Raw genomic sequence first — 19,780 nt, 5'->3', positions numbered from 1 at the left:
CCAAAAAAAAAAAAAAAAAAAAAAAAAACCGTTAAGAAAAAAAAAAAAAAATAATCATCGATCACTTTTTTCTTATAAAACTCCAAACAAATCCCAAACGAAAAAAAGAACTTTCAGATTACGAGAATCTCTAAGACTTGTTGTTCTAATCTTCATCATGGAAGCTCTTACTCGTCAATCAGTCAAGCTTTGTCCTTTTGTTAAGCACCATGCCAACAAGGCAGCCATCCAACATATTAATGGCTCATCTTTAGCTAATAAGGCTTCAATGTGTCCAGTCATGGGTCCTGCCTTAACTGAACAAAAACGTTCATACACTACTCCTTCTAAACCAGCTAGAGCCCAAGCTACTGCTGCTCATGAAGTTGAAGATTTTGAAATGGTTGATCATTCAGCTACTCAAGAAAAGAGTTTTGATTATAACGGATTATTTGAAAATGAAATTGCAAGAAAGAGATCTGATAATTCTTATAGATTTTTCAACAATATCAACAGATTAGCCAAAGAATTCCCAAAAGCTCATAGAGCCACCGAGGAGGATAAAGTCACTGTTTGGTGTTCAAATGATTATTTAGCAATGTCTAAAAATCAACAAGTTATTGATGTTATGGGTAAAACTTTACAAAAATATGGTGCAGGTGCTGGTGGTACTAGAAATATTGCAGGTCATAATAAACATGCAATTAATTTAGAAAGTGAATTGGCTGCATTACATAAAAAAGAGGCAGCTTTAGTGTTTTCATCATGTTATGTTGCAAATGATGCAGTTTTATCTTTATTGGGTCAAAAAATGAAAGATTTAGTCATATTTTCTGATGAATTAAATCATGCCTCCATGATTGTTGGTATTAAACATTCTAATGCTAAAAAAGAGATTTGGAAACATAATGATTTAAAAGATTTAGAAGCTAAATTGGCTAAATATCCAAAATCAACTCCAAAATTAATTGCATTTGAATCTGTTTATTCAATGTGTGGTTCAGTTGCACCAATTGATAAAATTTGTGATTTAGCTGATAAATATGGTGCTTTAACATTCTTGGATGAAGTCCATGCTGTTGGTCTTTATGGTCCACATGGTGCTGGTGTTGCAGAACATTTTGATTTCGAAGCTCATCGTAAATCAGGTATTGCATCACCAAATTTTAAAACCACTATGGATCGTATTGATATTATCACTGCCACTTTAGGTAAGTCATTCGGTACCGTGGGTGGTTATGTTGCCGGTAGTTCAAACATTATTGATTGGTTAAGATCTTATTCTCCAGGTTTTATCTTTACAACTTCATTACCTCCTGCAGTTTTAGCAGGTGCAGCTGAAGCTATTCGTTACGTTAGACATTATATTAAAGATCGTCAATTACAACAAGTCAACACTACATATGTTAAAGATCAATTGAAAGCGATTGGTGTTCCAGTTATGCCAAATCCTTCACATGTTGTCCCTGTTGTTATTGGTGATGCTGCAAGAGCTAAACAAGCTTCAGATTTATTAATGGATAAACACAAGATCTATGTTCAAGCTATTAATTTCCCAACTGTTGCAAGAGGTGAAGAAAGATTAAGAATCACTCCAACTCCTGGACATCATCAAGATTTAGCTGATATTTTAGTTGATGCTATTGAAGATGTTTATAAAACTTTGGAATTACCAAGAATTGAAGATTTAGCTAATCAAGGTGGGTTATTAGGTGTTGGTGATCCAAATCATGTCGTTGAATCTAATTTATGGACTGAACAACAATTGAAATATACTGAAAAGGATTTGAATGAAAATGTTTTCAATCCTGTTATTGATCAATTGGAAGTTAGTTCTGGTATTAAAATCTAGAATTTTATCTAGTGAAGATCTTTATGATCTTGAAAGACATTGATCATATTTTTATAATCTATTCAACCATACATTTTTATGCCTTATACTTTGGATCAATGCCAACATGTCTTATATTCTCATTTTTTTGACGTAGCCATGTGATGTCGTGTGACCATTAAAAAATCGATTTTAAACGAGCAATATCTACATTGTTACTTTCATGATAAAGTTTTTTTTATTGTTAGAAATCAAATAAAAAAGTCAAAAAAAGAACCAAAATGGTACAAAATATCACAAAAGGCAACCATATGAATAATATTTAGTTAATGTTAATACATATAAAAAAAAATGGGGACAATGAATGAATGAGAAGTTTTAACACTCTTCTTAAAAGTTTGGAGTAGCACTAGCCTTGTTTTTTAAGATATCACTTTTTAAATCTTCAACATCAACTTCTGAAGCTTTTTGTTTCAATTGATCAACTAAAGGTTGAGTATTTGGAGCAGATGGGAAAGCTTCAGTTTGGATTGGTTGAGTTTGATGATAAGAAGTGTCAAATTCATCTCTAACAGAAGTTTGCAAGCCATCACCACCAGTTGATAATCCTGAAGCGGTTGTAGAACCTGATGGACCACCAGCAGTTTGATTAACAGCATCTTCAGCAACTTCAAATGGGTTAGTCTGTTTAGAACTATTAGTGGAAACTTTTTTAGCACCGGTGTTTTCAACAGCTTGAGAACCTGAAGTGAATGCACTAGAGTTTTGTTCACCAACAGTGGTTGAAGCAGTACGAACTTGATATCTTTGTTTAATAAAACCGGAGACTGGACCCAATTTTTCATCAGCTTGTTTCAAATATGGAGCAGCTTTGTCAGAGGCAATCTTGGAATATTCACCAGCTTTTTCCTTAGCAATACCAGAGAATTGAACAACAGCTTGATTGATTTCATCTTGATAATTTTCATAAACAGCTGGTAAAGTAAAAGTTAAAACAGTTGAAATGAAAATCAATTTGTATAATGATAACCATGAAGTGATTTTGTACAAGATGTAGAATAAACCTGAAGCTTTTAAAGTATTTTCGATGTTGAAAGAGTACAACAATTTTTGACCCTCCTCTTCTAAAGCTGGTAAATCTTGAGAAAATGATTGCAAAAAGTTATTAGTCTTGTGTGAAAAAGTTTTGTTGTATGAAGGTCTATAACGAGTAACAAATCCGGTACCAGTGATTAATTTACCAGCATATTCAGCAATTGCAGATGAAATCAAAGCAATTGAACCTAAACGGAAAAACAAGCTCAACAAGTTGACAGATTTCAAGACAATCAAGGAGACGATAAGAGTACCAAACACTTTACCAGTTTTGATAGGATCTTTCCATGTGAGTAAAGGATGGCCAATTGATTTCTTTGGAGAAGTACCGTTTGGGACGGGGACTGGACCAGCAGTAGTTGATGATGATGACATTATAGATATCTATTGATAACGGCAAGTATGGGTAACGATTAATATAAAGGCAGTTGGAATATGACTTTTCACAATGTAAAGCAGCACAATTGATATCACAATAAAGAGAATATAGGCTCAATTGAATCCAATAGACAATTCCTGGTGTTTAAATAACAAAAGGAGTGTAAATGAAACGCTGATGGCAAATAAATTTTCAAAGTTGAAATTTTGATCCACACAAAAGACGAAAAAACAGCAAATTTACCCGCAGAAGAGCACAGAGAATGCGAATTTACACAGTAAAGAATTGGTTTAAAATGGATAATATGTTAGATAAATTTATATAGACCCATTTCCAATTGATTAATCACTCTTTTCTCTATTTTACACGCTGTTTTTGCGTGGTGATATCGTTCGTTTTGGTCGAGTTGCACTAGATTTTTGTTAATATTTGGTATTTCAAAGAGCAAACGTCAGCAATAACAAACTAAAGAAATACTCACGGCTATGGTAAATTATGATATCATTGTTTTCATAGAGATCACTAGTTAAAATTATCTTGACTTTGTCCATTTCATTTAATCGATCAGGTCTTTTGCTTAATATGGGCTCTAATTCAATTGTACCTGGATTTGACACATTCTGCAACACTGTACTGGCATGTAGCTGGAATCCCGAGAATAAACATTTCTGAATATCATCTTCAATTGCCCTTTCAAAGTTAACTGGTTGATTCAATTTACTTCTCAATTGCTTAAAACAATGCAAGATCTGTTTTTTCGCCTCTTTACTCATGACACTGTCTCTAAATACTTGTGATGATTGTTTAATGTGTTGCTGGTTCTCGATCATTGTGTCAAAAATGTTTAGTAGAGTGAGGAAATCTGATTGTGGCACATCATGAGTTCTGGTCTTGTGATGATTAAAATTTTTCAAATCTCTTGATAATGAATCAACATTACAACTTAACAATAATGATGATATTTTTAAAAGCTCATTTGTTGAATTGAATCTATTTGATATTGATAATGCAATGAATAATGAAAGACTTGAGATCTCTAATTCAACTTGAAATTTCATCACTGTTGAACCAAGTTCAGTTAGTTTTATTTCAGAACCATCTTCAATTTTAACTAATCCAAGATAAATTGATAAATTGATTGCACTTTTAATAACTTGTTCCATTGGTGATTTCAAAAATTCAAATTTTTCAACATCTAATCCAATTTTCAAAAAATATAATAATTGAACAAGAAAGCAATCATTAATACCATACTCAAAATCAACAATTTTGTCTTCAACAAACATTCCAAAATAACTAGAATTACCATGTTCCAGTATTGATAAATGTTGTAAAATTTGATTTCTATTTGTGAATCTCGTACTAAAGGATTCTAACCCACATTCATCAAATTTCTTCAATTTCATAACTCCAGAGTCAACAATATACCTTATTCTATGATCAACATCTCGGAGAATTTTTGAATCTGTTGCTAATATAACTCTTCTATGAGCTCCAATGGTTTTATAAGCTGATAAATCTGTCAATATGGAGAAATCATGCTTAATGTCTGCATCCACAAGTTGAGTTTTGAAAACTTGAATCTCATTAAATGAACTCAACATGACCAAGATATCACATTGTTCTAAACTTTTTTCAATCACCAGTATGTCATTGATTGTCTTGATGATTTCTTTATTAAGATTTGACGGATCTGAAGGTAGATAATAAACGCTTTTCGATGGTTCTTCTTTAAGCTTTAGGACATTTGATGTATATCCAAAATTTCCAACAAATCCAGTGTATAACTCTGTTTTAAAATTTGACTTCAGAGGGATGATGTACTTTCCAATCATTTTCAAATTCAACATCAAAGAAAACAAGTATTCAGATTCGGGTTCACGATCATCTATCCCATCAAGTATAATAAAATCAAACAATTCGAAAAACCTGACATCTTCACTGATTAGATAAATACACAAATCATAAGTCACCCAAGAAGACCCAACAACAGAGAACCTGGAATCATAAACCGATGTCTGATATGGAACGTTTTTAAACCTTGTAGCTAAACTTGTATCATCACTAACGAATAAATATTTTGTGTTTTCAATCTTACTTATAAATTGTAATAAAGGAACAACCCCAGTAGATACCAAGAAGGTGAAATCATTATTTTCTATGCTGTGGAATATCAATTGACTATTTTCTTCAATCAAATCCAACTTTCCCATGCTCAATTGATGCACATTCCTACAAACTTTCCATAAATTTGAAGAGTTGATATTTGTTTATACCAACTTTTTAATAAAAATATTCATTCCAAATTAGGCAATCATCCATATCAGGAAATATTGATACACACCACACCATACTAAATTGTAGACTCCTCAAATATTCGTCAAACTGGCCATAAAAAGCACCCAAAAAAACCAAATATACACATTATCCTTATCCTAATATAATTATACCACTTTAATACCATTTCAAAAACTCTTTACACTTGGGAAACCCCCTTCCAAAGCATCACAAATCAGACGATTCTGATTGGCCCGTTTCCGGCCCACAATAGTTTCGCGAACCGGCTTTATATTTTTTTTTCAGTTTCTTCCTGTCAATGATTCAAGCAGACATATTTGAACATTCATATTTTTGATCTTTTCGTCTTTGTTTTTTGATTGTGGTTCAGATTCTAGTTACTCATTCTCAAATAGCTGGTTTCTATATTGGAGATACACCCATTAGTCTCTAGTTCTTCATCTTCACTCCAATTTCTTCAATCTTCCCCAGTGAAAAAAAAAATAGATTACGAGATTAGTCACACTTGAACCTCATACATCAATATCCAAAGAATCAACGATAAAATGGTTAGCATACCTCAGAATATAAGTCGACTATCGACTCGTTGCTTCTCAACAACATCAAGATCATTAGCTGGTCAGAATTTAACTGAAAAAATTGTTCAAAAATATGCTGTTGGTTTACCGCAAGGTAAAATTGTTAAATCTGGTGATTATGTTTCAATTAAACCTGCTCATTGTATGTCTCATGATAATTCATGGCCAGTTGCTTTAAAATTCAAAGGTCTTGGTGCTAAATCAATCAAAGATAATAGACAAGTTGTTATGACTTTAGATCATGATGTTCAAAATAAAACTGAAAAAAATTTAACAAAATATTCAAATATTGAAAATTTTGCTAAAGATCAAGGTGTGGATTTTTATCCTGCTGGTAGAGGTATTGGTCATCAAATCATGATTGAAGAAGGTTATGCATTTCCTTTAAATATGACCGTTGCTTCTGATTCTCATTCAAACACTTATGGTGGTGTTGGTGCTTTAGGTACACCAATCGTTAGAACAGATGCTGCTTCGATTTGGGCCACTGGTCAAACTTGGTGGCAGATTCCTCCAGTTGCTAAAGTGGAATTGAAAGGGAAATTACCAAAAAATGTCACTGGTAAAGATGTTATCGTGGCACTATGTGGTGTTTTCAACAATGATGAAGTTTTGAATCATGCTATTGAATTCACTGGTGAATATTTAAATGAACTTCCAATCGATTATAGATTAACCATTGCCAATATGACCACTGAATGGGGTGCTTTATCTGGTTTGTTCCCTGTTGATGAAACTTTAATCAATTGGTATCAAGATAGATTGAAAGTTTTACCTCAACCACATCCAAGAGTTAATCAACAAACTGTCCAAGATTTGATTGATCATAAACAAGCTGCAGATTCAGATGCTTATTATGCTAAACATTTAGTATTGGATTTAAGTACTTTATCACCATACATTTCTGGTCCAAATTCTGTTAAAGTTTCAAATTCATTAGCTGATCTTTCAAACCAAAACATCCCAATTAATAAGGCATATTTAGTTTCATGTACAAATTCTCGTCTAAGTGATATTAAAGCTGCTGCTGACGTGGTTAAAGGTCATAAAATCGCTAAAGGTGTTGAATTTTACATTGCTGCTGCTTCATCAAATGTTCAAAAAGATGCTGAAGATGTTGGTGCTTGGGAAACTTTATTAGAAGCTGGTGCTATCCCATTACCTGCTGGTTGTGGTCCTTGTATCGGTTTAGGTACTGGTTTGTTAAAAGAAGGTGAAGTTGGTATCTCTGCAACAAATCGTAATTTCAAAGGTAGAATGGGTTCAAAAGATGCCTTGGCTTATTTAGCATCTCCTGAAGTTGTTGCTGCTAGTGCAGTTGGTGGTAGAATTTGTGGTCCTGAAGAATTGGATGGTTCTCCAGTTAATGGTGCTTCAGGTATCAAGACCGAAATTATCATTCCAGAAAAACCAACAAGTGAGGCTGAAGCAACCACTGGTGGTGTTGAAGTCTTGCCAGAATTCCCAAAATCAATTGAAGGTGAATTAATCTTGTGTGATGCTGATAATATTAACACTGATGGTATTTACCCAGGTAAATATACTTACCAAGATGATGTTTCAAGAGAAAAAATGGCTGAAGTTTGTATGGAAAATTATGATGCTGAATTTGGTGCTAAAACACATGCTGATGATATCATCATTTCAGGTTTCAATTTCGGTACAGGTTCTTCAAGAGAACAAGCTGCTACTGCAATTTTAGCTAGAGATATGAAATTAGTTGTTGCTGGTTCATTTGGTAACATTTTCTCAAGAAATAGTATTAATAATGCCTTGTTGACTTTAGAAATCCCAGATTTAATCAACATGTTGAGAGAAAAATATAAAGATGCTCCACAAGAATTAACTAGAAGAACTGGTTGGTTTTTAAAATGGGATGTTGAAACTGCCACTGTTACTGTTAGAGATGGTAAAGATGGTGAAATTGTTTTACAACAAAAAGTTGGTGAATTAGGTGCAAATTTGCAAGAAATTATTGTTAAAGGTGGTCTTGAAGGTTGGGTTAAGTCACAATTGTGAATAGTATTCGTTTTAGATTGTATCAATAGAAAATAAAAATTCATAAATTACGCATAATTCTACTGTAAATGTCCTTTTCTTTTTGTTTACCCAAACTTGTATTGATGCTAATGTACAGTGTATTATGTGTTTTCATACCTCATTTTCTTAAACTCCCATAATTATTTATTCCAAAGATGGAATTTCCTTCACCACTTCATCAAAACCTTCACGGTATTCTTCAGCTTTACCATCAGATTTTTTGTTCTTACCACCACCTGGAACAACCATAACAACTGAAGTTGGTCTCTTTGTAGCACCTGCAGAACCTAAATCTTCTTTGGATGGAATAAAGACAAATGGAACAGCACTGTCTTCACACAAGACTGGGATATGTGAGATAACATCTGGTGGAGAAATATCACCAGCAATAATAACTAAACCTTTTTCACCTTTTCTTAAAGCCTTAACAACTTCTTTAACACCTCTTTTAACATGTTTAGCTTTTGAAGCTTTTTTAACAGTCTTTAAAACTTTTTTGTTCAATTTCTTTGGGGCCAATGGTTTAGCAAATGGCAAAACAGCTGACATTCTTTTTTCATAGTTGTCTTCACCGGATTCTTCCTTGACACTCTTTTCTTTCTTAGCCATTTTCGTCGTTGATGTTTCTTGTGGTTTTAAAGATCTAGCTCATCGCAGTAGTTATCAAAAGCTCTTCTCATCATAAAATTTTTTTTTCCTTGCAAAAATCCACTTTTTACCCGGTTTTTGGTGATTTCGTGAAAAAAATCCAAAATAACCTTCGAAATTTAAGTGAAAAGTTGGATCAAAGATCAGTTAAAAGTTGGTTTATTGAACTATTAAGTTGGCCAAAGATGTTCAGTGGGAAAGTCGTTGCTAGCCACGGAGGTGCTCGTTTATTCTCGACCACCAGTGCTGCTTCAGGAAGAGTCGGTTGTTCCACAGTGAAGCCAGTCCATCATTTAGTCAAAATTGACAAGAACAAATTATCTCCAAGATTCCCAGAATTAAACCTAGAGAAGAATGATATAAGAAACCCAGCATTCAGACCAGTTGCCACACACCAAGATAGAGTGGAAGAATACTACAAAAACTCTATCCAATCGGATTTGTTGTTGATAAACTTCCAACACGGTGAAAGACGTCAACTAGGTTTAAAAAGAAGACAATGGGATGGTTCATCTCCAAATCATCCATCTCGTTCATTAAGAAAACCACAAGGTTCAGCTGTGGAAACTACAGATTATAAACCACATACTACTAAAAACATACCAAGAATTGAATCTTTAGTGATAAATTGTTATGCTAGAGCTGCTAGAGAAAATTCAAATCATGCCATTACAGCTGCCTTACAATTACAACAAATAACAAATGCTAAACCAAAAGTTATCCATTCAAGATCAGATGTCATTGCATGGAAATTACGTAAAGGTTGGCCAATGGGTGCTAAAGTTGAATTGAAAGGTAGACCGTTATCTCAATTCCTTGCAACTTTAACTGAAATTGTTTTCCCAAGAATTCGTGAATTTAGAGGTTTAACTGTTAGATCTGGTGATAAAAATGGTAACATCACTTTTGGTTTAACTCCAGAAGACATTAAATTCTTCCCAGAAATTGAAAGTAACCAAGATAACTGGCCGTTTACTTATGGTATGACAATGACTATCAAGACTACTGGTCAAACAGATGGTGAAGCTAGAACTTTACTAAGTGCTTATGGTTTCCCATTCTATGGTACTGAAAGAAAACCATGAGGATTTTGTAAATTTGATAATGTTTTATAAAACGAATGTAAATAGATCATGATTAACTACATGTAGAAATAACATAAAAAACAATCGTTCTTTTTAAACAATACAAAATAATTTTTTCTCTTTATATATAATCAAAATTATCAATACCTTCTCTTTATTATTTTATCAAACAGCTGTTAATTTGGCCTTATTTGTTTTACGAGCAATAGCAGCAACTCTATCACCTAATGATAACGCCAAACCTTGACCTTTGGAACGGATACGAACATGACCGACAATTGGACCATCTGTCTTCTTTTCAATACACAAATTGGCCAATGCATCTTCTCCAAATGATGATTTTGAATACAGATTAGCACTCAAGAATTGACATTCTTCACCAATAACAGCACCTGGTGTTAAACATGTCATATTTGTACCTTTTAATAATTCATCCAAATAATCCTTAAGTGATGGTAAATTAGATTTGATAACAATTTTGTTTTCCCATTCAAATTCATTCCACATGGTACGGAATTTGTTTTCAGAACATTTGGCTGGTTTGATGTAATCCATAATATCAACATGAACATCATTCAAAATGACAACCTTATTTTCGAAACCGTGACCACCATCATAAACAATGTTACCAAAGATGACACCAGTATCAGCTGAAGTAACTTTAACAGTAGTTTGAACTTTGAAAAATCCATGTGGTGGAATATTTTGTGTTGTTGGCTTATCAATCACTTTCAAATCACCTAAAGTTGCAAATTCAACATGCAAGTTACGTAAAGTTTCAGTGGTTTGGTTAACCAATAAAACATCTAAAACAACATCAAATTGATGAACTTTAACATAAGCTTCGGCATAAACTGCATCTGAAAACCCTGTGAGTTGGACAATCTTGTTTAATCTAGATGATAAATCTTCTTCAACTTTAACACCTGTAGCTAATGTTAAATCTTCTTCAATAACATCAGTTCCTTCAGATTTACCGAATTGTCTAAATTGGATAACATCATCAACTTGTTGTGAGTTCTTTGCAATTTCAGCTTCGTCTAATTTAGCTTTTCTCTTATCTTCTGCAGCAACTTGAACTTTATACGCATCCCTAGTAGCTTCCAAAAAGGCAATTTCTAACAATTTACTTTCTTTACCTTCAGCAATATAGGTAATAGCTGTTAAAATTCTTTCAGCTGAATCTTCATCAATTTTTTTACTGACATATGAAGTTTCACCGACTCTTAAAATACTAACAAGAATTAATAAACCTTCAGCTTTCAAAGCATTCAAGATTTGAGCATTTTGAGAGATTTCTTGGAATCTTAAAATTAACTTAACAAAAGTTGAAGCTAAAACAGCTGAAGTGTAAAATTCACCATCAAGAATGAATTGACGTAACGGAGGTCTAACTTCTTCTTTTGTGGATTTCTTTTCTGAAGTTAGAGCAGATTCAGTAGCATAAGTACCATCTGGTAAAACAACCGGTTTTGATCCGTTAGCTTTATGTTCTTCTGGTTTTTCTTCACCTTCTGGTTCACCAATACGTTTTCTCTCTGATTGAATGATTGGAATTTCACCGACACTTGAGCGAATATGCTTCCAAGCTTCTTGAATATCTTTTTCTTCTAAAGAATACTCACCAATGATCCATAAGGCACCACGGAACACTTTACCACTTCTGATATTATCCAATGATAGTAATAAGCGATGAACAATTGAACTCCTTAAATCTGGATACTTTTCAACAACTTCTTTAATGAAGCTTAAGACATCAGAAGCTGAAGTGGATGATAAATCAGCAATGTATTCTAATAATAAGTCAACAACACTGGCAGCAATTTGACCAAATTTGATAGCAGTTTGATGAATAGCTGAAATCAATAATTGGCGATATTCAACAGATTTATCAGCATCTGAAGTGACTGTTTTTTGTAACTCTTTTTTCAATAATTTTAAAACTTCATCAACATTACGGCTAGAAATCAAATCTAATGCAATTTCAATAGCTCTTTTTCTGATATCTATATCTGGAGTTGATAAAATTCGCAAGATATCTAAAGTCAAATCTTCCAGTATACCAGCATTTTTTTTATGAATATCATGAATTCTTTCCAAAACAATTAATTTGATGTTGTTATCAGATTCTTTGATGGCTAATTCGATGAATTTGTTGGCAGCTAATGAAATAAATGATGGATTACTTGTTAAAACAGTTAATGTGTTTGCTGCTTCATAAATAACAGTGTTTGAAGTTGATTCAAGTAGTTCTGAAAGTAAATTAATGTACCTCGTTCTTAACTCAGGGGCATTATCTTTTCTAATGAACTCAATGAATGCTAGTTGTAATAATGGGTCTATGGTATCTAATGCAGCAACATTTTCTTGAATGAAACGTAAAGCAGCTTCTCTATCTAAATTACCCAAAGCAATGAAAGCATTACGCTTACATGTTGGATCTGTTTCAGTGATCAAGAAATCATTGATAATTTCTGGTGCATCTGGAATCAAATGGTCTGAAACTAAATAGATTGAATATATGGCAAAAATGGCATATTTACGAACATAAGCATGACGATGTTCTAAACAGGCACGAGCTGATGGAACCAGTTGTTCTAATAAATCAGGTTCTTTCAATTTTGTCAAGAATCTTAGAGTGTTACCACGAATATATTCATTTGGATGTTGTAAATCTCTTTGAATTGCATTACAAACCAAAATCATTTCTTGTCTTAATTTACCATCAGAATCTAATTTGGAAACAATTTCCCAATAGAAATATAACAATTTTTTCAATTCTTTGTTTCTTGATGGCATAACATAACGAATAACATGCATCAATAATTCTGGCATTGGATTACCGTCAAGCATTGCAATCAAAATTTGTTTCATTGCATCAATTTTAGATTCATCTTTACCCTTTTCCAATAAAGTTCTGTACTCTTGAACAGAAACTTTGCTAGCTGGGTTCGGGTCAAAGACCAGAGTATAAGCAGCTTCTGACATTCTTTCAATTCTTGTTCAGTTAGTTGTTGTTCTTTTCAATTATCACTTAAAATAACACGTACAATTTTTTTGTCAATCTTTTTTTCTTGTCTTTAAAAGCGCGTTAAAAAAAAGAATCAGCAAAGAAACAAGTTCAATGAATTTGTCTCAGATCCAAATAGCTTGTATTGATAGTCTTGACCAATGCCTAATTGAAAAGAAGTTGGTTGACGATGTCTTTTGGATCTTGAATTCCAATGAAAACTGTTGTTGTTGTTCTTTTTCACCAGGGGGCCATTTCTCGAAAATTTCAATGATCTGACGTTGACTTCCCAAAGAGGAAATCAAATAGTCAAAGCTACAAGTAGTCAAAATAAATTATTCATTAAGTAGCGAGCTAATCATCTTCTTCGATATCAGGGTTCGCAATAAACAGAGTCATGTTGTTCACAGGTTTCACTGTGCTCATCACACTTCCGGATCTTCCCAATTGTGTACCAATCTTATCTCCAATCAAGGTACCAGATCTTGAAACACCAGTATTTGTAGGGGTTCTAGTTGGTGAAAAATTCAAATATGATTGAGTTGGTGAATGGATTGAAGGTGTTCTGGACTTATCAAGGTCTATAGATTGACTCTCGATTCCTGAAACCATTTCTGTGGAATCATCATCATCAACTTCTGAAGCCAATAATCTTGGTTTAATCTTACCATGTTTCAAATCACTCTTACTTGTTCTTTGAGCTCTCTTATATGCAGTTCTCGAAGCAGTAGCCGTTAGTTTGGAATGGTCGATATCTGCAATACCAATAGGTAACCCCCAAACACTTGCTGGGACATCACTGTTTGCAGTTCCTGAACTCATTCTCAACATTTCCACATAGCTTGATTTTTCAGGTTCATGAGTCTCGACAGGATGTATAGTTTCTGCTGCTGCTATTCCTTCTTGCAAAGTGTTGTAATTGACAGGAGGTGGAACAGATGTGGATAAACTTCGAGCAACTCTAGTTGTCTTTGGAGCGTCACTCAATGGAGGTGGTCTTCTTGAAGACCCATTATAAGTTGAAACATATTGTACAGGAGCCACTGTATCTTCCCTTCGATCATATGAATTTACAGGACTTGTAATTGAAGTTGGACTATCAAGATTAGAAACTGGAGTGATCTTAGCAGGTTGGGATAAATCAACATCACTAACGTTATTTCCCATCATTTGTTGAGGAGTAGTTTTATTTTCGAAATTGAAATCTGTTTGTTGTGGAGATTTGGCAGTGAAACTTAATAAATCTTCCTCATCTGTATCTCTTCCTCTATCTGAGCTATTGGTGATTTGTTGATGAACAACACTAAAATCATGATCTAAACTTTCCGGGTGATCTCTATCAAATGATGGATTATAAGAGCTTTGATCTTCATCTGAATAATCACCAGTATTTACAACATGGAACTTTCTGGTTTGAGCAGCTTGCGAATAATAATTATAAGATGACGCTTGATCACTGCTTGCATTTCCAACTGAACGACGTTCAAAAGTTAACTTGTCACCATCTTCTTCTGACGTGGTTGATTTTAAAGGTGAGCTTCCAGTGTTAGAATTGTATGATTCTTTTTCATTATGTGATGCAACATCACTCGGTATGTTATGGTATGAATGAGATCTGGGTATTGCTAATCTACCTTCATATGAACTAGTAGTATCTGGAGCTTCATCTGCAAATTTGTTGAATTCATTTTCATACACTTTCGAACTTTCCTCCTCCTCTCCGGTTTCATCATCTGTAAGTGGTATTCTTTGATGGTCGCTCTTCGGTGCATTATTATCATTATTATGATAATCAATCTCTGGTTGAACTGAACTACCACGGGAACCTAGGTTCATTCCACCAACATGGTCATAATCATAAGACTCGCTTTGTTTCAATTCTTCTTTATCATCAAACGCATTATAGTTCCCAGGTTGATGACCTTCGTCTGAGGAATCTTGAAACAGTGATTCATTGGTATCTTCTATTTCTGAATCTGGGTTTTGTACAACAAGTTGTCTTTGAGGGACATCCTGTTCGAAACTATAATCTTCATCTTCACTAATTTCATCATAAAGTCCAGTGCGACCTATTGTTGGTCTTGTGTCTTTCTGTAAAGCTAATGGGGAAACAGGAGACACTTCATCAGTTTCATCTTGAACGTGTGAAGGAATTGCGCTTTGGAAATCTTCAATATCTTTCAAGATATCATCGGACAGTGATAATTGTTTTGCATGGGTCGGCTTTGGTGATGTAACAACTCCTTCAGTGGTGAATATACTAGCATCATTCCTTAGTGCGCCTTCAGAAGCTGAACTTTTAGATTTTTTATGGAAAAATAATGGTTTGATTTCAAAACTTGAATCTGGGTCATCATCATATTGAGTTTCATTCTTTGGTTCAACTTTTGGAACTTGTTCCACTTGCTCGGTATCCATAAATTCTGAAGCTGAGGTGAAACTATCAACTTGTGATGTATTTTTAGAGGGATCAGAAAATGGAGCAATTGGTTTGATGTTAAGTTCTGGTTCATCCTGGATAGATGAAGTTTCAATATCGTCTAATTCTTCAACTTGCGTTTCAATTTTTGCTGGGACTTCTGGTTCTTCATCTAATGGCTCTGATAATTTCAAATCAGCAGTCTTTTGCTCCACTTGTTCCAGTTCCTCATCTTCAGTATCTTTTGGGACAGCGCTTAAGAGTTCTTCTGTAACAACAATGCTTGGAGGAGCAGCAGGTTCTGGTTTCTGTATTGTAGGAAGTAATACATTTTCGTCATCATCTTCCAATGTAGTCTCTTCAACAGACCTAGCATTGGTTTGATCATTGGCCAATCTTGAATCCAATCCAGAGCTTTGATAAGAGTATGAATCTGAGCCAGCACTTTGAATTGATAAATCTGAAACACTCTTGTTATTGATTTGAGGATCAACCACAGTACCAAGAGTTGGTGGTTTTCTTCTTGGTGGTGCATCTTTCTTTGTCAATGAAACTGTTCTTCCTTTTATTGTGACTGGTGGGGCATGAAGTGTTGAATTATAATCTGGAACTGGAGGTACATTGAAGTTGACATCGAGATTAGATGATGGTAAATCAGCTTGAGAAATGGCATCTTTTTTGGATGATGAAGTATGATGATGAGCTTTAAAAGGGTTAATAGCTCGAGAATCCAATGGGATATGATGAGGTGATGTGGAACGCGGTGAAGTAGTTGAAGCTGGTGGTGATTTGGCTCTAGAAGCACTGGAGGCAAGCATAGAGGCAGAGCTAGCGGGACTAGGTGAGCTAGTTCTCTTCTCTGGGGGTCTTGAAGGCTGGGAGTCAAACGGTGAAGGAGCAGAAGGCCTGTTGAGGTTTGCAGCAGGATTCTTCTTTCTGTTCACCACCTCGAACTTGGTCTCCTTGGGCGTGCTTTTGGCGAAGGGGAACAGCAGCGACCGTCTCTTTGGATTGTCACCAGCACCCATTCTCAATTCTCAATGTATACGATTTGTTAAGTTGTTGATGGGTTCAAAAGTGTCAATATTTTGACTATTTTTGTCTTTTTCTTCCAAAAAAAAACTAAATCGTCCCCTTGCAGAAAAAAGGCTTAACTATGGAAAAACTACAGATCGGAGTAAAATGATGGTTCCTTTTTAGACAATGAGACCAGCTATATACTGAAGAGCAATTAGGTTTGACTCTGGCAATCCAGTGATGGTCACCACTTTGTAGAGGTTATTCTTGATTTGGTCATCTATAATGACATTACTATTGGATTTGGACCTAATCTCTGTAATCTTTAACCCATTCTTACCAATAATGGAACTTATGAAATCCACAGGGACATCAATCGCATGTTTTAATGTTTCTAGAGTCTTGGACTTCTTTTGTGACTCCTTTATAGCTTCTTCAATCTGTTTTTGAGTATGGATCTTTGGATCAACTTGTTGTGGTCTTTCACCTTTATAATCCTGGCTTAGGTATTTAGCTAATGATTGTTTACTTCTATCTAATAATCTTTGATTTGTTTCAGATCGTATGAACTCGCCATTTTGTAATCCAATCACTGGAATTTGTTCTGGTGGGAAATCCTTTAATAATTGTTGTTTAGAGATACCAGCAACATTTTCCAACAAAATGGCAAGTGAAGACATCAAATGGGATATTCTTCCCGCAAGATAAACTGATTGATGGTTCGAAAAAGGAACAAAAACTGATGATATGTCAATTGAAGGTATCAACTCTTTCAACTTGGTAGTACCAACTGATTCAATCAAATTATTTGAAATGAACAACGTTGTATGATAAGTTGTATCTATTTTCCCGATTTCAAGGACATTTGCTAAGAAATAGCTTATTTTAACAGTAGCAATTATGATCTCTTTAATACCACCCGTTATTATAACTTCCCTATCGATACCACCAACAATTTTATCGGTAATCAACAAGATAGTATTTGATGATTTTTGAATATTCTCCACATTAGTTTTCCCATCTTCACCTAGTAACAAGTCTCCTTCAGTATTTGATATCGAGACTCGCAATTGGAATTGACCCACTGTCTCCACTTTCAATCTCTCAGAGGTCTTTAGTATTAGATCTTGTACCTTTGTAGCGATTTCCTCTTTGGTTTCTTGATCATCAGGTCTATAGGTGTCAACAACAGGTTTTGGTGGTAAAGGAGCCAAATCAACTGGGTTTTTAGCCTTTTTAGCAGCTGGCTCACTCTTTGGCTGCGTGGCAGTGGCCCTAGTTCTTTTTCTTGGTGGCATTCTTATTCGTTCAAAAGTGGTTTTATTTGGTTTCGAGTTTTCCAGCTTCTTGAAGTTTTGTTTTTTTTTCTCTTGAAGTGTAAAAAAAAAGTACTTTGAAAACATCAACAGAAGCCAAACAATCATCACAACAACACACGCAAATTGGAACTGTTGCTAGGCCAGAATGAGGTTCAGTCCGCATCGCACAATCCCCAACAGCTCGTTCGACGACATTGATCCAGGCTACGACTCCCTTTCAGATGACGAATACACAGAAGATGGTCCTTTGGGTTTGATAGACTCTTCACCATTGAAATCAATCCTAACACCTTCCAAGACGCCTACAAATAAGCATCTGGCAAGAAAAGAGCTTAGAAAGACTTATCAAGTTTACAATTCCTCTCCATTAGCTAAATCGGACTACCACTCCCCTGGAAATCAACAACAACCAGCTCCACCAAGTTCTGGGTCAGAAAATGTTGATGATTTATCTGAATTACTCAAAGATCTAAAATTCAAAGAACGTTATCTGATGGCTTTGGAATCTTCACAATTGAGTTCGAGAATAAACTCTAGACCAGGCAGCAGACATACAAGCAGGCCAACTTCAACGAGACATACAAGAAGATCATCACTAGTTGAAGAGGGACAACCCAATATAGCATCATCTCCAATACTGGGACAAACTAAATCAAGTCATTTAAACTATGGAAATACATCTTCTCCAATATCTGAAACCAAAAGACCTGAAGCTGCGTTTTTCCAAAGAAGACAAGAGCATATTATCAACGATCTGGAATCAAGAGCTTCAAAACGTTCTAAAGAAGTTGCTGAACAGATCAAGGCTATTGAATTAGAAAGAAAGCGTCAAGAAGAAGAGAGAAAGAGAAGAGAAGAGGAAGAGAAAAAAAGGTTGGAAGAAGAGAGAAAGAAAAAGGAAGAAGAAGAAAGAAAGAGAAAAGAGGAAGAAGAACGTATACGTAAAGAAACTGAACAAAAAGCAAAAGAAGAGGCTGAACGATTGGCTAAAGAGAAACAAGATCTAGAGGAAAAAGCTGCCCAGGAGAAAAAGAAGAAAGAAGAGGAGGCTATAAAGCAAAAAAAATTACAAGAGGAGCAGGAAGCTAAAAAGGGTAAAGGCATAACAAACTATCTTGAAGTTGAACAACAATTCCTACATTATAAAGAATTAATCCAAAAGATAAAATCAGATATTGTTTTGAAAGTTAAATCAGATTTATCAACTAAAAATGCCATTTCAAAACATAAAAGAAAAATCAATCCAAAGTTTGGTCAATTAACAAATAGTTTATCCCAATTATCACGCATAAGTAATGAAGTTATCACATTAATCAATGAAACAAAACCAAATGAACTAGCTTTCAAATGGATAATGAATTTTGTGGCAAAAGCCATAGTGGCACAATCTGAAACTGAAGTTCGTGCTCATGCAAGTTCTTCATTACCATTGGGTAAATTAGCTTTGAATTTGATGGTGGAATTTCCTGAATTGAAAGAATTTTTAATTGCTAGATTTGTGAAAAAATGTCCATTTGTAATTGGATATACATGTGCAATTGATACAGAGGAAGGTCGATTACGTATGGGTTGGAAAAGGCATGATGGTAGTAAATGGGAAGATGAAGTTAGTTATGATGAAAGAATGGCTGGTATGATGACCGTATATAGTGTCTTGACGAGATTACCATTAGATGCTAAATATTACAACAATTTGGAACATCCATTACCAATTTCAAATGGATGGATCATGTTGGCAAGAATTGTGAATCAACCCAATAATTTATTAACAAATGCACATTTTATGGTTATTTCATCTTGGTGGGAAGCTTCCGCATTTGAATTCACTCAAGTTTATGGCAAACAAGGTGTCAAAATGTTGAATTTATTATGGACGTCATGGGTACAGTCGGTCGAGGATAAGAAATTATCGGCTGCAAAGACTTTACAAACCATAGGAGAAGATTGGAGTCAAACTGGGAAAATTAACAAGTTTGACGAGATGGAGCCATGAGATTAAATAGCAACCAATTAAAACTTGAGTTAGATATCTCTTTGACTTTAGCTCAAAAGTGCTCCCTTGTTAGTAGTTGCCGATATTAA

The 19,780-nt window shown here is 34.5% G+C and overlaps 10 protein-coding genes across 10 annotated transcripts; 5 read left to right on the top strand and 5 right to left on the bottom strand.

Moving 5' to 3' along the window:
• Positions 1-157: 157 nt before the first annotated feature.
• HEM1 (5-aminolevulinate synthase) lies at positions 158-1,831 on the top strand (the record flags this gene model as incomplete). Its single annotated transcript, XM_019181182.1, has 1 exon — positions 158-1,831. The coding sequence occupies one exon, from the start codon at positions 158-160 to the stop codon at positions 1,829-1,831; it is 1,674 nt and encodes a 557-aa protein (XP_019042002.1).
• A 729-nt stretch (positions 1,832-2,560) lies between these two features.
• RTN1 (Rtn1p) lies at positions 2,561-3,283 on the bottom strand (the record flags this gene model as incomplete). The annotated part of the gene is made up of 1 exon (XM_019180640.1): positions 2,561-3,283. A coding segment is annotated over one exon (723 nt), but the record flags the coding sequence as incomplete, so codon positions are not given.
• A 438-nt stretch (positions 3,284-3,721) lies between these two features.
• On the bottom strand, positions 3,722-5,497 carry WICANDRAFT_60842 (uncharacterized protein; the record flags this gene model as incomplete). Its single annotated transcript, XM_019183065.1, has 1 exon — positions 3,722-5,497. The coding sequence occupies one exon, from the start codon at positions 5,495-5,497 to the stop codon at positions 3,722-3,724; it is 1,776 nt and encodes a 591-aa protein (XP_019042000.1).
• Positions 5,498-6,127: 630 nt separating this feature from the next.
• On the top strand, positions 6,128-8,179 carry LYS4 (homoaconitate hydratase LYS4; the record flags this gene model as incomplete). The annotated part of the gene is made up of 1 exon (XM_019181218.1): positions 6,128-8,179. One exon carries the CDS (start codon positions 6,128-6,130, stop codon positions 8,177-8,179), a length of 2,052 nt encoding a protein of 683 aa, XP_019041999.1.
• A 196-nt stretch (positions 8,180-8,375) lies between these two features.
• Positions 8,376-8,762, top strand: WICANDRAFT_26484 (uncharacterized protein; the record flags this gene model as incomplete). Its single annotated transcript, XM_019181269.1, has 1 exon — positions 8,376-8,762. A coding segment is annotated over one exon (387 nt), but the record flags the coding sequence as incomplete, so codon positions are not given.
• Positions 8,763-9,033: 271 nt separating this feature from the next.
• Positions 9,034-9,933, top strand: MRPL7 (mitochondrial 54S ribosomal protein uL5m; the record flags this gene model as incomplete). The annotated part of the gene is made up of 1 exon (XM_019181057.1): positions 9,034-9,933. One exon carries the CDS (start codon positions 9,034-9,036, stop codon positions 9,931-9,933), a length of 900 nt encoding a protein of 299 aa, XP_019041997.1.
• Positions 9,934-10,028: 95 nt separating this feature from the next.
• SEC26 (coatomer subunit beta) lies at positions 10,029-13,102 on the bottom strand. The gene is made up of 2 exons (XM_019182655.1): positions 12,984-13,102; positions 10,029-12,931 (listed from the first exon to the last, which is right to left on the bottom strand). Exon 2 carries the CDS (start codon positions 12,919-12,921, stop codon positions 10,099-10,101), a length of 2,823 nt encoding a protein of 940 aa, XP_019041996.1. The 5' UTR covers positions 12,922-12,931; positions 12,984-13,102; the 3' UTR covers positions 10,029-10,098.
• A 90-nt stretch (positions 13,103-13,192) lies between these two features.
• Positions 13,193-16,457, bottom strand: WICANDRAFT_88595 (uncharacterized protein). The gene has a single exon (XM_019186169.1). The coding sequence runs from the start codon at positions 16,388-16,390 to the stop codon at positions 13,298-13,300; it is 3,093 nt and encodes a 1,030-aa protein (XP_019041995.1). The 5' UTR covers positions 16,391-16,457; the 3' UTR covers positions 13,193-13,297.
• Positions 16,458-16,466: 9 nt separating this feature from the next.
• WICANDRAFT_88594 (uncharacterized protein) lies at positions 16,467-17,209 on the bottom strand. The gene has a single exon (XM_019186168.1). The coding sequence runs from the start codon at positions 17,057-17,059 to the stop codon at positions 16,559-16,561; it is 501 nt and encodes a 166-aa protein (XP_019041994.1). The 5' UTR covers positions 17,060-17,209; the 3' UTR covers positions 16,467-16,558.
• A 1,312-nt stretch (positions 17,210-18,521) lies between these two features.
• On the top strand, positions 18,522-19,682 carry WICANDRAFT_20622 (nucleoporin GLE1; the record flags this gene model as incomplete). Its single annotated transcript, XM_019180881.1, has 1 exon — positions 18,522-19,682. A coding segment is annotated over one exon (1,161 nt), but the record flags the coding sequence as incomplete, so codon positions are not given.
• Between the last annotated feature and the right edge of the window lie 98 nt (positions 19,683-19,780).

Source organism: Wickerhamomyces anomalus (genome assembly GCF_001661255.1).
Source record: "Wickerhamomyces anomalus NRRL Y-366-8 unplaced genomic scaffold WICANscaffold_1, whole genome shotgun sequence".
Lineage (NCBI taxonomy): Eukaryota > Fungi > Ascomycota > Saccharomycetes > Phaffomycetales > Wickerhamomycetaceae > Hansenula > Hansenula anomala.
The sequence above is the reverse complement of the archived record's forward strand: the minus strand, read 5'-3'. Positions and strand labels throughout refer to the sequence as shown.